The sequence below is a fragment of the Leopardus geoffroyi genome, chromosome C1, assembly GCF_018350155.1.
Source record: "Leopardus geoffroyi isolate Oge1 chromosome C1, O.geoffroyi_Oge1_pat1.0, whole genome shotgun sequence".
NCBI classification, from domain to species: domain Eukaryota; kingdom Metazoa; phylum Chordata; class Mammalia; order Carnivora; family Felidae; genus Leopardus; species Leopardus geoffroyi.
This window is the reverse complement of record NC_059328.1, coordinates 218,618,081-218,630,204: the sequence shown is the minus strand read 5'-3', so window position 1 is coordinate 218,630,204 and position 12,124 is coordinate 218,618,081. Positions and strand designations below refer to the sequence as shown.

At 48.3% G+C, this 12,124-nt stretch overlaps 1 protein-coding gene across 8 annotated transcripts in view; it reads left to right on the top strand.

Moving 5' to 3' along the window:
• COL6A3 (collagen type VI alpha 3 chain) overlaps positions 1 to 12,124 on the top strand; it is an 81,227-nt gene that overhangs the window by 15,165 nt on the left and 53,938 nt on the right. For 2 of the 8 annotated variants that reach the window (XM_045481846.1, XM_045481845.1), the window contains exons 3-5: positions 794 to 1,411; positions 6,868 to 7,470; positions 11,241 to 11,825. The exons of 2 other annotated variants lie outside the window; for them this stretch is intronic. In XM_045481846.1, the coding sequence (XP_045337802.1) occupies positions 794 to 1,411; positions 6,868 to 7,470; positions 11,241 to 11,825 (1,806 nt within the window). The remainder of the gene's footprint in view (positions 1 to 793; positions 1,412 to 6,867; positions 7,471 to 11,240; positions 11,826 to 12,124) is intronic. 4 more of the 8 variants (XM_045481849.1, XM_045481848.1, XM_045481852.1 and 1 more) reach the window with 2 other exon arrangements.

Here is a 12,124-nt window from a genome sequence, read left to right as displayed (position 1 = left end):
GGGAAGCCTCAGGTAAGTAGAGTCTGGGAGCTGGCTGCGTACAGCCAGCCTGGCCCACAGCTGCAGAAGGGCCCTCCTCGGGCACCCCCAGCCTGGCGCCCTGAGCTTCCTGCTCCCACTGTCTTTGAGAAAGATAAATGATATCCCACATCTGCAAAGACCCTTCTGGCCCTGAAACATATATAGTGACTAGTTAGGGTGCCTTTCTTCATGCCAAAAAGTCTGGGAACAATGAGACCTTTCCTTTCTCTCCAGTTATTGAAGTCTTCACGTAAGGAAGACATACTTGCCATGTGTATTTTTCTGGCAAAGTACGCCAAGCATCGGACGCTAGTTAATGTAAAGCGGTCATTTTCACTGTTCCTTCTTCTCGAGGCCCCGTTTCAGAGCCAAAAGTGAAGAAGGAATTTTTAAAATGGCGGTTGGTTATCTCTGATGGAGTAGTCTGGTCTCATCAGGTGGGTGTCGGGGCTCAAACTGTCACAGAGAATCACGCTTGAGTTAAGAGACACGCCAGGGAATGTTTTCTCCCCCATTCTGGAGCCTGCTACTGGTTCATGGATGGGGTTCATTGCATATGGAAGTTGGGCCAAGGGTTGCTGACCAACAGCTGTCCCTGTGCCCAGGTCCCTGCCCCTCAGGTAAAGTCCTCCCGCCTGCCCGTAGTGCAAGCGAGGTGCGGGCTGCTCAGTTAACAGCACAGCGTGAGCCGAGTTAGGTTAGGAAGGCTTTGCGCCGATAGGAAGTAATTGCTGAACAGGAGAAAAATCTAAACCAATGTCTTTTTTTAAAGATGTCAAAAATGGTGCCGCTGCCGATATAATATTTCTAGTGGATTCCTCTTGGAGCATTGGAAAGGAACATTTCCAACTTGTTCGAGAGTTTCTATATGATGTTATAAAATCTTTAGCTGTGGGAGAAAATGATTTCCATTTTGCTCTGGTCCAGTTCAACGGCAACCCACATACCGAGTTCCTGTTAAATACATACCGTACTAATCAAGAAGTCCTCTCCCACATTTCCAACATGTCTTACATTGGGGGAAGCAATCAGACTGGAAAAGGATTAGAATACGTAATGCAGAATCACCTCACTGAGGCTGCTGGAAGCCGGGCCAGTGACGGAGTCCCTCAGGTTATTGTAGTGTTGACCGGTGGACACTCGGACGACGGCCTTGCTCTGCCTTCAGCGGAACTTAAGTCTGCTGATGTTAACGTGTTTGCAATTGGAGTTGAGGATTCAGATGAAGGAGCGTTAAGAGAAATAGCGAGCGAACCGCTCAATATGCATGTGTTCAACCTAGAGAATTTTACCTCACTTCACGACATAGTAGGAAGCTTAGTGTCCTGTGTGCAGTCATCCGTGGCTCCAGAAGGGGCTGGAGGCACAGAGACCCTTAAAGACATCACAGGTAATGGCACCATTGCCAAGCTGCTGCCTGCCTCGCTGTTCTTTGGAGATAAGCTTGGCAACTGCTGGCATTAGAGCAACACTGTGGCTAAAAGACGGGGGGGTGGGGGGGGCGGGACCGGGAAGAGATGGCTGTTCACAGGTGTAAAAACAAAGGTTTGACCACGCTGTGTCGCCTCCTTCTAAGGTAGCGTTTTCACCTGCATCCAGGAAGGTGTTTTCTGAAACAATTAAATTTTATTTTATTTAAAAAAGGTTTTTTTTTTTAAGTTGACTTGTTTTGAGAGAGAGAGAGAGAGAGAGAGAGAGAGAGAAAGAGACAAATCGAGCAGGGGACGGGTAGAGAGAGAGAGAGAGAGAAGGAGAGAGAGAATCCCAAGCAGGCTCTGCACCGTCCGCACAGAGTCCGATGTGGGGCTTGAACTCACGACTGTGAGATCATGACCTGAGTCGAAACCAAGAGTCGGACGCTTAATTGACTGAGCCACCCAGGCACCCAGAAACAGATTTTAACTCTAAAAAACCCCATTCTCATATTATGACCCCACGGGAGGGACTTCTATGATCCTTAGCCAAGGAAGCCTCAGCGTGGCCAGGCGGGCAGCTCACAAAGATCCCTCCCATCTGTTATTGGGACAGAGAACCCGTGTCCTGGAGAGAGAGCACCGTGTTGTGAACGCACGGCAGGGCTTGCAAAGAGAGAGTGATGGAGGGGCAGGAGGACCTTCTTGGGAAGGAAATCCAGAATGGTGGCAAGTGAGTTCCTGCAGCAGCCCACGAGGGGGTCCTGCCCAGTGGGGAGGAGGGGGACGAGCCCACGGGAGCTGGGAGGGGGAGGAGTCCTAGAGACCGCTGGTCATGGGACCTGGGGGACGCTGCCACCACGGCGTATGGAGGGAGACCAAGGGCACATCATGGGGGTGCAGTAGTTTTGCGAGATGCTCACGGGGTGGCCCTCACGTGTGTAGGGCACGGTGGACAGGGGGCCGCTGGGGCCCTGGGAGGCCGGTGCTCAGGAAGGTTAGCCACATAGACGTTAAAGTCTCTGGAGAGGAGCACAGGTGTGCCGTGTGGTCGCAGGCTGAGTGGGATATAAGGGAAACCCAAGGAAGGCTGGAGGTCCCTTCAGCGCGCTTAGCTGGGGAGGCGGGTGATTGTCTGAATGCAAGGGGGTGGAGGGGACAGGCAGCCTCCGCACCGGCCCCAGGAGGTGATCACAGGAGCGGGATTCACAGCCCGCTTTTCTCCTACGCTTTCAAAAGTGGTTGCCCCCAGAGGGCTCAAAAACAGGAGGCGGGAGGCAGGGTGACATGTTGGATGGGGCAGGGAGAAGCAAGACTGGGGATTTTGAGACATAAATTGGCCAATCTAACTTTTTAATGTCTATTTATTTTTGAGAGACAGAGAGCATGAGCTGGGGAGGGGCGGAGAGAGAGGGAGACACGGAACCCGAAGTGGGCTCCAGGCTCCGAGCTGTCAGCACAGAGCCCGACGTGGGGTTTGAACCCATGGACCACGCGATCATGACCTGTGCCGAAGTGGGACGCTTAACCGACTGAGACCCCCAGGCGCCCCTAAATCGGTCAATCTAAAGGGCCACACAGGAGGGGCTTGTGGAAAGACAGAAGGGGCACGTGGAGTCTGGAGAAAGGGAGGGCTTTCTGGACTGCAATCAGGATAACGGGGGAATTGTAGGTAAGCGGTATGGACGTCAGGTTTTTGTAACAGATTCAGAAAGCAGGGGTTAGGGAACAATATGACTAGAGGTCAGGAGAAGGAACCAGTCGTCCTGGGCAGGCAGAGCTTGGATGGGAGAAGGGTTTCAGAACTAACCACCCACAAGGCGTGTCAGGAGGCTGTTCATAAAATGGTCCGCCCAGTGGTTGCCCATGATTTCAACTCTGACAGCGGTGGGAATGCTAATGTCCTGCCAGCGGCTCTGCTTCTGACAGAGGAGCGGGTGACAGTCTGGATTCTGCCCGTTTAACCCCAAAAAGTGTTCTCTGCTACAAGTGACATGCCTCACCCGTGTTTCATGATACGTGTGTTGATCCTGCCAGATTATAGGAGAAGAAGGTGGGACCCCCCCCCCCACCCCCAGAGCATCCCAAACCAAAATCTCCGGGAAACAAGGGGATGCTGTGAGGCTGCCTATACTGACTTTTCACCGATCATCACATTTCTGAATATAGGGATGATAAGTGATCCATGTCAGAAGGGTGAAGGGGTCAGTGGAGACATAGGACATCTTTTCTTTATTGCTGTTTTGGCCAAGTGAGGGAAAAGAGCGGACGAGTTTGCTTTTACGTTTAAATGAACAATCGTATTCTTACATGAATGCTAACTGAGCCTTTCAAGATGGTACGTTTCCACACAGATGAAAAAAAACCTTTGTTTTTATGCCAAGAAAGCATCTCTGTCTTCTAGTGTCCAAGCCACTAGCAGCTCCGCGGTGGAAAATTAATCCGTTTATGTTGTCTTTTCTGATTAACTTCACTCTGCAATTCCTCCGGTATCACGTACCATTGCATGTTCCACAGCATAAATGTAAAATAATAATAATCCTCTGCTTCCAGAGGGCATTCTAGAGATTGCTAGTGAGTTAGGGCCATTTCTTCCCATTACCTGTCCGCCGGGTAACTCTTCCCCATAGAGTGTTCTTGACCGAAATCTATGGTGTGTATAAAACGTTAATGGTCCCCCCTGTTCTAAATGAACTCTACTCACATAATCAGTCTCTGAAGGTGGTGTTCTTTAAAAATCTCTTTGTCATCCTTTTATAAATGCATATCACTAAAATGCATATCACTAAAATGTGCTCTGAAGTGAAAGCCCAAAGTGGTCTGTATTCGGTGAGGATTTCAGTGTGAGCCTTCTCTTCTTTGCAAAAGATGAACATTTAAAGCACTCATGAAATCAATCTACAGTTTTGTGTTTGCAGAGGAAACACACATATGATCTCTTTAATTTTTCTTAAAAAAAAAAAAAAAAAGGAAGCATCCCACGAGCTGAGGAAGGCATTGTGCCCACATCAGTATGCTCCAGAAAAGAATGTTTCCAACAGTGTTGAAGGAGCCTGACTTTTCCATGGACACGGTGAAAGTTTTCTATGGAAAATGCCACAGAAGGGTGTGTGTGATACGTTAGCCATGAAAGCGGAAAACCAGGCAACTTCACGTTGTAAATTTTAGTTAGAGCTGATTATCCTTAGACTTAAAACTGGTCATCGGTACGCCTTGCTGTACACAAGAACCCACAGCTCTTGTGTCTGTTTGAGGCTTCAGCTCACCTGGATAACACAGCATGCCAATGTGTGTCCCATCATTGTGTGCGTAAGAGGACAATGTTGTTTTTTCAGTGATGACAAATTATCCAACATTTTTCTATGACCTGCTGCAGTTCAGCCTTTAGGAGGAGAAAGGGTCAAGGGTTTTCCCACAGGGTTTCTCTTAATTTGTACACTATTATAAATTGCGACCAAGAAAGATAATGTAATAAATTAATTAAAAATTAATAAACGAATAAGGAATGTGTCATCCTATGTATTAGGTTATCGTTTCTCTCTTCCCGAGGACCCTAGGCTCCTAGCTAATCCTTCGTTTATTGGTATGCACATCTTTTCTGATCTCTCAGGGTCATTGGTTCACGCCTGGGAGAGGTTGAGGGATACAGTGGTGTGATGGACAGAGCCTACGGCTCATATGATGATGCGGGCCATTTCTATGGCACTGCACCCTCCCAAAGATCCTTCAGGAATCTTATGTTTTGGCTAAAGAAAAAGCAGATGCGTTGGGATTCTTAGCAAAGGCCCACTCTTATTTCATACTTTTGTGTGACACTTATTAAAAACACAAGATCTTAATTACCGTAGCAAAAAATTGTCCTTATCATTAACCCTCATATTTCCAAGTTATTATCTTTCCCTGTGCAAGGGATTCACCTGCAAGAACGTTGTCAGGGATTGTGTGTGAGGGGAGGAAGAGTTCTTCTGATTCAGGCAACCTCTGGCTCAGCTTTCATATGAGGGAACTTGAGTAAGAACATAGTTTCACTGTAGCAGAATTCTTTAATTTTATGAGATAAGATTTGTATCCTGTTTCCACAGTGAAAATGGGAGCAACTTTTTTTGGCACAAGGAAAAATTAATTTTAAACATAAAATGTTCACTGTCACGAGAAAGATCAGAACTCATGGTCTTACATACAATGTTGTGATTATATCCCAAATATAGCTTCCTAAAATCTCAGAATATAAATATCACATATGCTCACATACAGTCTTTTCCTGTTCCTAACACACACTTAAGTTATTAAAAAACATTCACCAGAATAATTTTTCTTTTCCTCTAGTTTTAAATCAGTCAAATTTAAATTTTCTAGAGGAGCCTTTGAAATATTTCACTCAGGCTTATAGATTATTAATTGCTACTCCTTACCCAATGCTTCTGTGAAGTCCCCATTTTCCATAGTGGAATGGAAGTTTCTAGTTTGCCATCGTAAGGAGGAAAGAGGCCAAGGTCCCCGTTTTTTTGTCCATCTGTATAACCCCAGAACTAATTCTGATCCAGGGTTTATTAGAGGCTCATGGTCTCGCTAGGCAGTCAGTTTAGGACGTCATAAAAATAAGGTTGGATAATTATGTCATGACTGGTTTCATATCACTCTGCTTAACATTGTTCTGCATTATGTGATTGAATACAGAGGCAATAAGAAAAGTACGTGAACAAAACATCTAGCCTAATCCTAGACCTGCATGTGAGTTCCACGCAACTCAATATCCTATGAGAAGAGAAGATCAAACCAAACATTTATCAGATATTTTTAAGATTAAAACTTGAAGCATAGCTCGAGTTCTTCCTTTCAAATTCACAAAGTTGCATGCAGGCCGCCATCTTGGTTTTTAAAGAGAAGAAACAGTAGTCATTCCAGGAATCAGGTGCTCAACACGCTGGGATGATAAGTCACCAAACCCTGACTCTGAGCTTCTGTTTCGTAGCTGTGGATTTGGGCAAAGAAAATTCCTATAAGCACTTGAGGATTATGAGAGAAACATCCAAAAATTAGAAATCATGTTTGGACCTCCTGTAGGTATGGTAACGCACGATTCCACGTAACAACATTTCCCTCCAAATTTAGGAGAAATTTCTAGAACACGTACTCATGATTCTTCCCCCGGAAAAGTGAATATGATGTTTTGAATTGTAACTACAAAGATGGTACAAATGAACATTTGATATAAATGTTCCTATTTTACGCCACTGTTCCTGAGGAGTTGCCTCTTATCCATTCAGAATGCAGAACTAAAAGAGAATTTCACATTCCTTAATCAACATGTGTTTTGTTTGTCTGTATTTCGTGTTTCTTATTGGTTTCCAAAGAAACATGTCAGAACACTGAACAATGCATGTGGTCACTTGTTCTAACGCTTTCACATTTTTTGCATTTCTTTCTTTTAAAGCACAAGACTCTGCTGACATTATTTTCCTTATTGATGGATCAAACAACACCGGAAGTGTCCATTTTGCAGTCATTCGCGACTTCCTTGTAAATCTCCTTGAGAGACTCGCGGTTGGAACTCAGCAGATCCGAGTGGGGGTGGTCCAGTATAGCGATGAGCCCAGAACCATGTTCTCCTTGGACACCTACTCCACCAAGGTGCAGGTTCTGGATGCAGTGAAAGCCCTTGCGTTCACTGGTGGGGAGCTGGCCAATATCGGCCTGGCCCTGGATTTCGTGGTGGAGAACCACTTCACCCGGGCAGGGGGCAGCCGAGTGGAGGAAGGGGTTCCCCAGGTGCTGGTCCTCATAAGCGCCGGGCCTTCTAGTGACGAGATCCGCGACGGGGTCATAGCACTGAAACAGGCTAGCGTGTTCTCGTTTGGCCTCGGAACCCAGGCCGCCTCCAGGGCAGAGCTTCAGCACATAGCTACCAGTGACAACTTGGTGTTTACTGTCCCGGAATTCCGTAGCTTTGGGGACCTCCAGGAGCAATTACTGCTGTACATTGTTGGCGTGGCCCAAAGGCGCATTGTCTTACAACCGCCAACCATTGTCACAGAAGGTACGTATGCTCTCCTCGCCATCTGTGTGGGAGTGGGGTGTTTTGTGTGTTGGTTTTTGTAGAAGCAAGGCAGGCACCTCCAGAACGCTTCGCCTCAGGAGAACCTGTAAGTACCCACGGCGGGGTCCTTCTGAGATAGGCTAGCTCTCGGGGGTGCAAAACAAAAGATCCATGAGTGAGTGGAAAGCTCTCGTTACCACGTGCGTTGTCGAGGAAGTGTGCTTTTGAGGTGAATTCAAGAAAGCCGGTACTTGGAGACTATTCAACATCGTTGTATTATTCACTTGCGATCCAGTCATCTGAAAAATGGATCTCAGGGGCTCATTACAATTCTGAGAAAATTAGTCCAGGACGATGGCACGGCCTCTAAGCCCGCGTGTTACAAGCGCCCTTGCAGGTAGGTGAGGGCTGCCCCGTGGGGCCCTTTCTGTGCCGGGTATTGAGAGCTGCGCTTCTGAAGGTAAGAAACCACACGACGCTCACTTGGTGGGATATTTACGAGAAACCGTTTTCCTGTGCTTCTCAGGTTTCGGAGTAGTTGCGTTGAGTCGCGAGGTCATGACGTACATCCATTCAAACTGAGGGCCTTTGGCAAAAGAGCCCAACGGGACTCGTTTATAAACATCAAACGAATCGCATCACGTAACGAATACGCATTTAACAAGTGTGGGAGGAGAATGTGTTTTTCAAAATGGAAATAAGAATACGGTTTTGCCTGGCGCTGAGGCAGCTGAGCCTCAAGGCAGATCCGGTTGTGCCAACTTACATTAGTTGGTGATCTCCCCTGTCTGCCAGAGGTTACCAATGGCCTTCTGCATTATCACCGGGTAGGGAAAATCAGAATTGATGCAGAATTACATCCTGAAAATTCGCTTGATATTTCTAGACCTCCCTCTCATCGGACTACAACTTACCAAGGTTGCTCCAGGCTCATGTGCGTGTGGACACACACGGATGGTTTCCATAGCTTTTGTAAACGATGAGGGAGCAACAGGGCTGTAGCCGGGAGACCTGGCCTTCGGTCCCCGCTCTTACGTTAACCAGCTGTGCGATCCTGGGCAGGCTACGCAACCACCCTGGGCTCTGATTTCTTGAATGTATGAGAGAGGAGTTCCCCTGGATGAAGAGATTTCTGTTCCAGGAGAAGTTGCAAATTCTTTCTCCTTTTTATTTGTGGCAACACGTTGCTCCCATTTCAGTTTTCCCTAGCTAACTCGAATATTACCTCCTCACGTGCAGACAGCATCTTTAATCCTTGTGACCGATTTGTAATAGTTAACAAATGTTCCTGGCGATCTGGTCTGAGCTGGATACACAGTGCTTGCTGGTGGACGAGAGAGACGAGGCCGCCGGCCTGTTGCGGGATAATGGGGAGGTGGTGGAAATGGGGGCCAGTGTCCAGACGCAAATATTCCGAGGGTCAGAAGTTGTGTGGGCTGTACACAGAAGAACAGGGGGAGAGAGCTTTGGACAGGGTGGCCGGGGAAGGCCAGTTGGAGAAGCTGCAAGATAGAAAGGGGGCAGCAGGTGAAGAACAAAGGGACGGTGTTCCAGGTGCCATGGCTCTGGGGCACCGAGGAGCCTGGCTGCTTTCCAGAACTTTCAGCAGGCCGTGGGGCTGGAGCTCGTTTGATACATGGAGGCTGGAGAAGCAACCAGTTTAGGGGGTGAGCGTGAAGCCTAGTGCCGACGGCGTGTCTCAAGGGCTGGAGAGGTTGCCAGGGCCCCGAGCTGCTAAGAAGCTGAGGAGAATGAGACCAAGAGCCCCACTGCGTGTGTCCACACGTGCAGGTCACTGTGGCCCTGGCAGATCAGTGTCACTGCAGTGCCGGGGGCGCATGGAGAGGAGGGGCGGGAGAAGCGGGTGAGGGCAGAGGACGCACCCTGCAGGGGGTAGTGGTGCAGGTGAGGCCAGCAGCCCACTGACTGGCAGGACCTTCAGTTTCACCTCCCAACAAGGGTGTTTCAAACCCAATCCGAGCAGAAGACAGCTCTGTTTGGGTTGGCATCACATGCCAGGAAGGGGGATGTCGCTTACTGGAGGTGGCGGGGGGGGGGGCTGCCACTCAACAGCTGAGTGAGTCAGCCTGCTGGCCGGGGTGACAGCTGACCTGTCTTTTTATTCATCTCCCATGTATATTGCATACATATATGTCTATACAGGCATGGGATGCCGGAATCTCAGTAGCACTTCTACATCAATGGTGTAGGAGGGCTGTGTGTGTGTGTGTGTGTGTGTGTGTGTGTGCCTCCAGGCAGGTTCACTATCCATGTGTGCATGAAATGCCACACATGTGGTTAACCGTGCATACACGCATATGTGTGCATATATGTATGTCTTTTACGTACATGTTGAGGGAAGGAGAGGGCAGGGCCGTGTGGCATTCCGTGTCTTTCGCACGTACATAGAGGGAGAATCCCGCGTGTATGCACGTCTCTACGGAGAGCTTAAGGACTTGGAATTCATTCTTTGTACCACAAGCTGATGTCAAAGCAGTGGTCTCCATGTGCCTGTCCTTGTGTGCTTTGCATCTATGTGTGCATTTACGTGTTTTCTCTTTTCGTAAAAATTCTTTTGATGTTTTATTTATTTTTGAGAGAGAGAGGAGAGAGAGAGAGAGAGAGAGAGACTGAGCACGAGTGGGGGAGGGGCAGAGAGAGAAGGAGACACAGAATCTGAAGCAGGCTCCAGCCTCTGAACTGTCAGCACAGAGCCCGACGCGGGGCTTGAACTCATGAGCTTTGAGATCATGACCTGAGCTGAAGTTGGATGCTGAACCAACTGAGCCACTGAGGCGCCCCTACGTGTTTTCTCTTAAAGAGGAGAGTTTGGACTAGTGATGTCCGTATAGTCAAATGTCAAGGTATATAATCCATCCGACAGTGTGGAGTATTGGAGGCCTCCTCACGTCCAGATACTTAATAAACCGTAAGCACTCCTCCCTCTGTATCCTTGTGAGTGTTGGAAGTCCTGGCAGGTTTTTGGATTGGGTGTCATGCCTGACACGGTGCTTTGTGCCCACAGCTCAGGTGGGCATACGGCAGGTGGACACAAGCTTAGAGTCACAAGCTAGTGACCTTGCCCAGCTGTCTTTGCTTTGTAGTTTATCGCAGTCCTGATACGTAAGTTGCACCTTCATGGTGCAGGTCTCTTAAATGAAAATCCTTCTGTGTCTCTTGCTGGTTTTGACATCGATTTCCTTTTTATAAGTTTTACGATGTCAAGGAATTGTTTTTTTTTTTTCTCATTGCCTGAAAAACCCAGGCACGGAGAAGAGAACGGAAGGCAACGGGGGTGTGCCTGCTCTATACTTTTGTACTTGGCAGTGGGTGTTTATGAAGTCGTAGTTGTGAGATGAAGTGCCCTCTGTGTAGACACTGATTGCTCCTTTAAGTATTTAAGATCTAGCTTCATTCTGGACCCTAAAATCTAACCTACAGACTTTTGGCAGAAAAGGGCTTCCTGGCTTTTTTACTGAGAACATGCTGCACAGGTGGTTGCTAAAGCTCATTTTGTTTTTGTGCAACTATTTTGTCAAAGGTACTAAGGGGGTGGGGGTGGGTGGGTCAGGACCCTACCTGCCACCCCATAGGGAGGATGCAGCTGTCACTGATGTGTGTTATGACTGGTTCTTCGGGGACTCCCGCTGACCTCACACTGGCCAGAGCAGATGGGAGTGCCCCTTGAGTAGCGTTAGCTGTAGAGACGGTCATAGTTGAATGTGACAGGTAAGGCCATTGTACTCACCTTATAACGTTGCTACCTACAGTCATTGAAGTCAACAAGAGAGACATAGTTTTCCTGGTGGATGGCTCATCCGCACTGGGACTGGCCAACTTCAATGCAATCCGAGACTTCATTGCCAAAGTCATCCAGAGGCTGGAAATCGGACAGGATCTTATCCAAGTGGCAGTGGCTCAGTACGCAGACACTGTGAGGCCAGAGTTTTATTTCAATAGCTACCCCAGTAAAAGGGAAGTCATTGCCGCCGTGCGGAGAATGAAGCCCATGGAAGGCTCGGCCCTGTACACGGGCTCTGCTCTGGACTTTGTTCGGAATAACCTGTTCACTAGCTCGGCTGGCTACCGGGCCGCCGAGGGGGTCCCAAAGCTTCTGGTGCTGGTTACAGGCGGTAAGTCCCTAGATGAAATCAGCCAGCCTGCCCAGGAGCTGAAGAGAAGCAGCATCATGTCCTTTGCCATTGGGAACAAGGTTGCCGACCAGGCTGAGCTGGAAGAGATTGCTTTCGATTCCTCCCTGGTGTTCATCCCCGCCGAGTTCCGAGCCGCCCCTTTGCAAGGCGTGTTGCCCGGCTTACTGGCGCCTCTCAGGACCCTCACCGGAACCACTGAAGGTATGGTGGGGAGCAAGTCAGACGCACAGCAGGGTGGTCTCCAGGCAGAGCCTTTGAGCTTAGATGAGAGATGGCTCTTAAATGATGGAAATGAGAGTGATAAACAGAATTTATTTCGGGCTTCCTTTAGTTGGGGATTGTGTGACTTAAATGCCATATGATACGGATGTGTGTTTTAAAATGCCATATGATAAGAATTGTATGAACTTTCCAAATCATCAAGTAGAAATCTTATGACGGAAGCTATAGGACCAGGACCACTCGTCCTTACTGCTTCTGGCCTAGGAGGTCACTTCTCA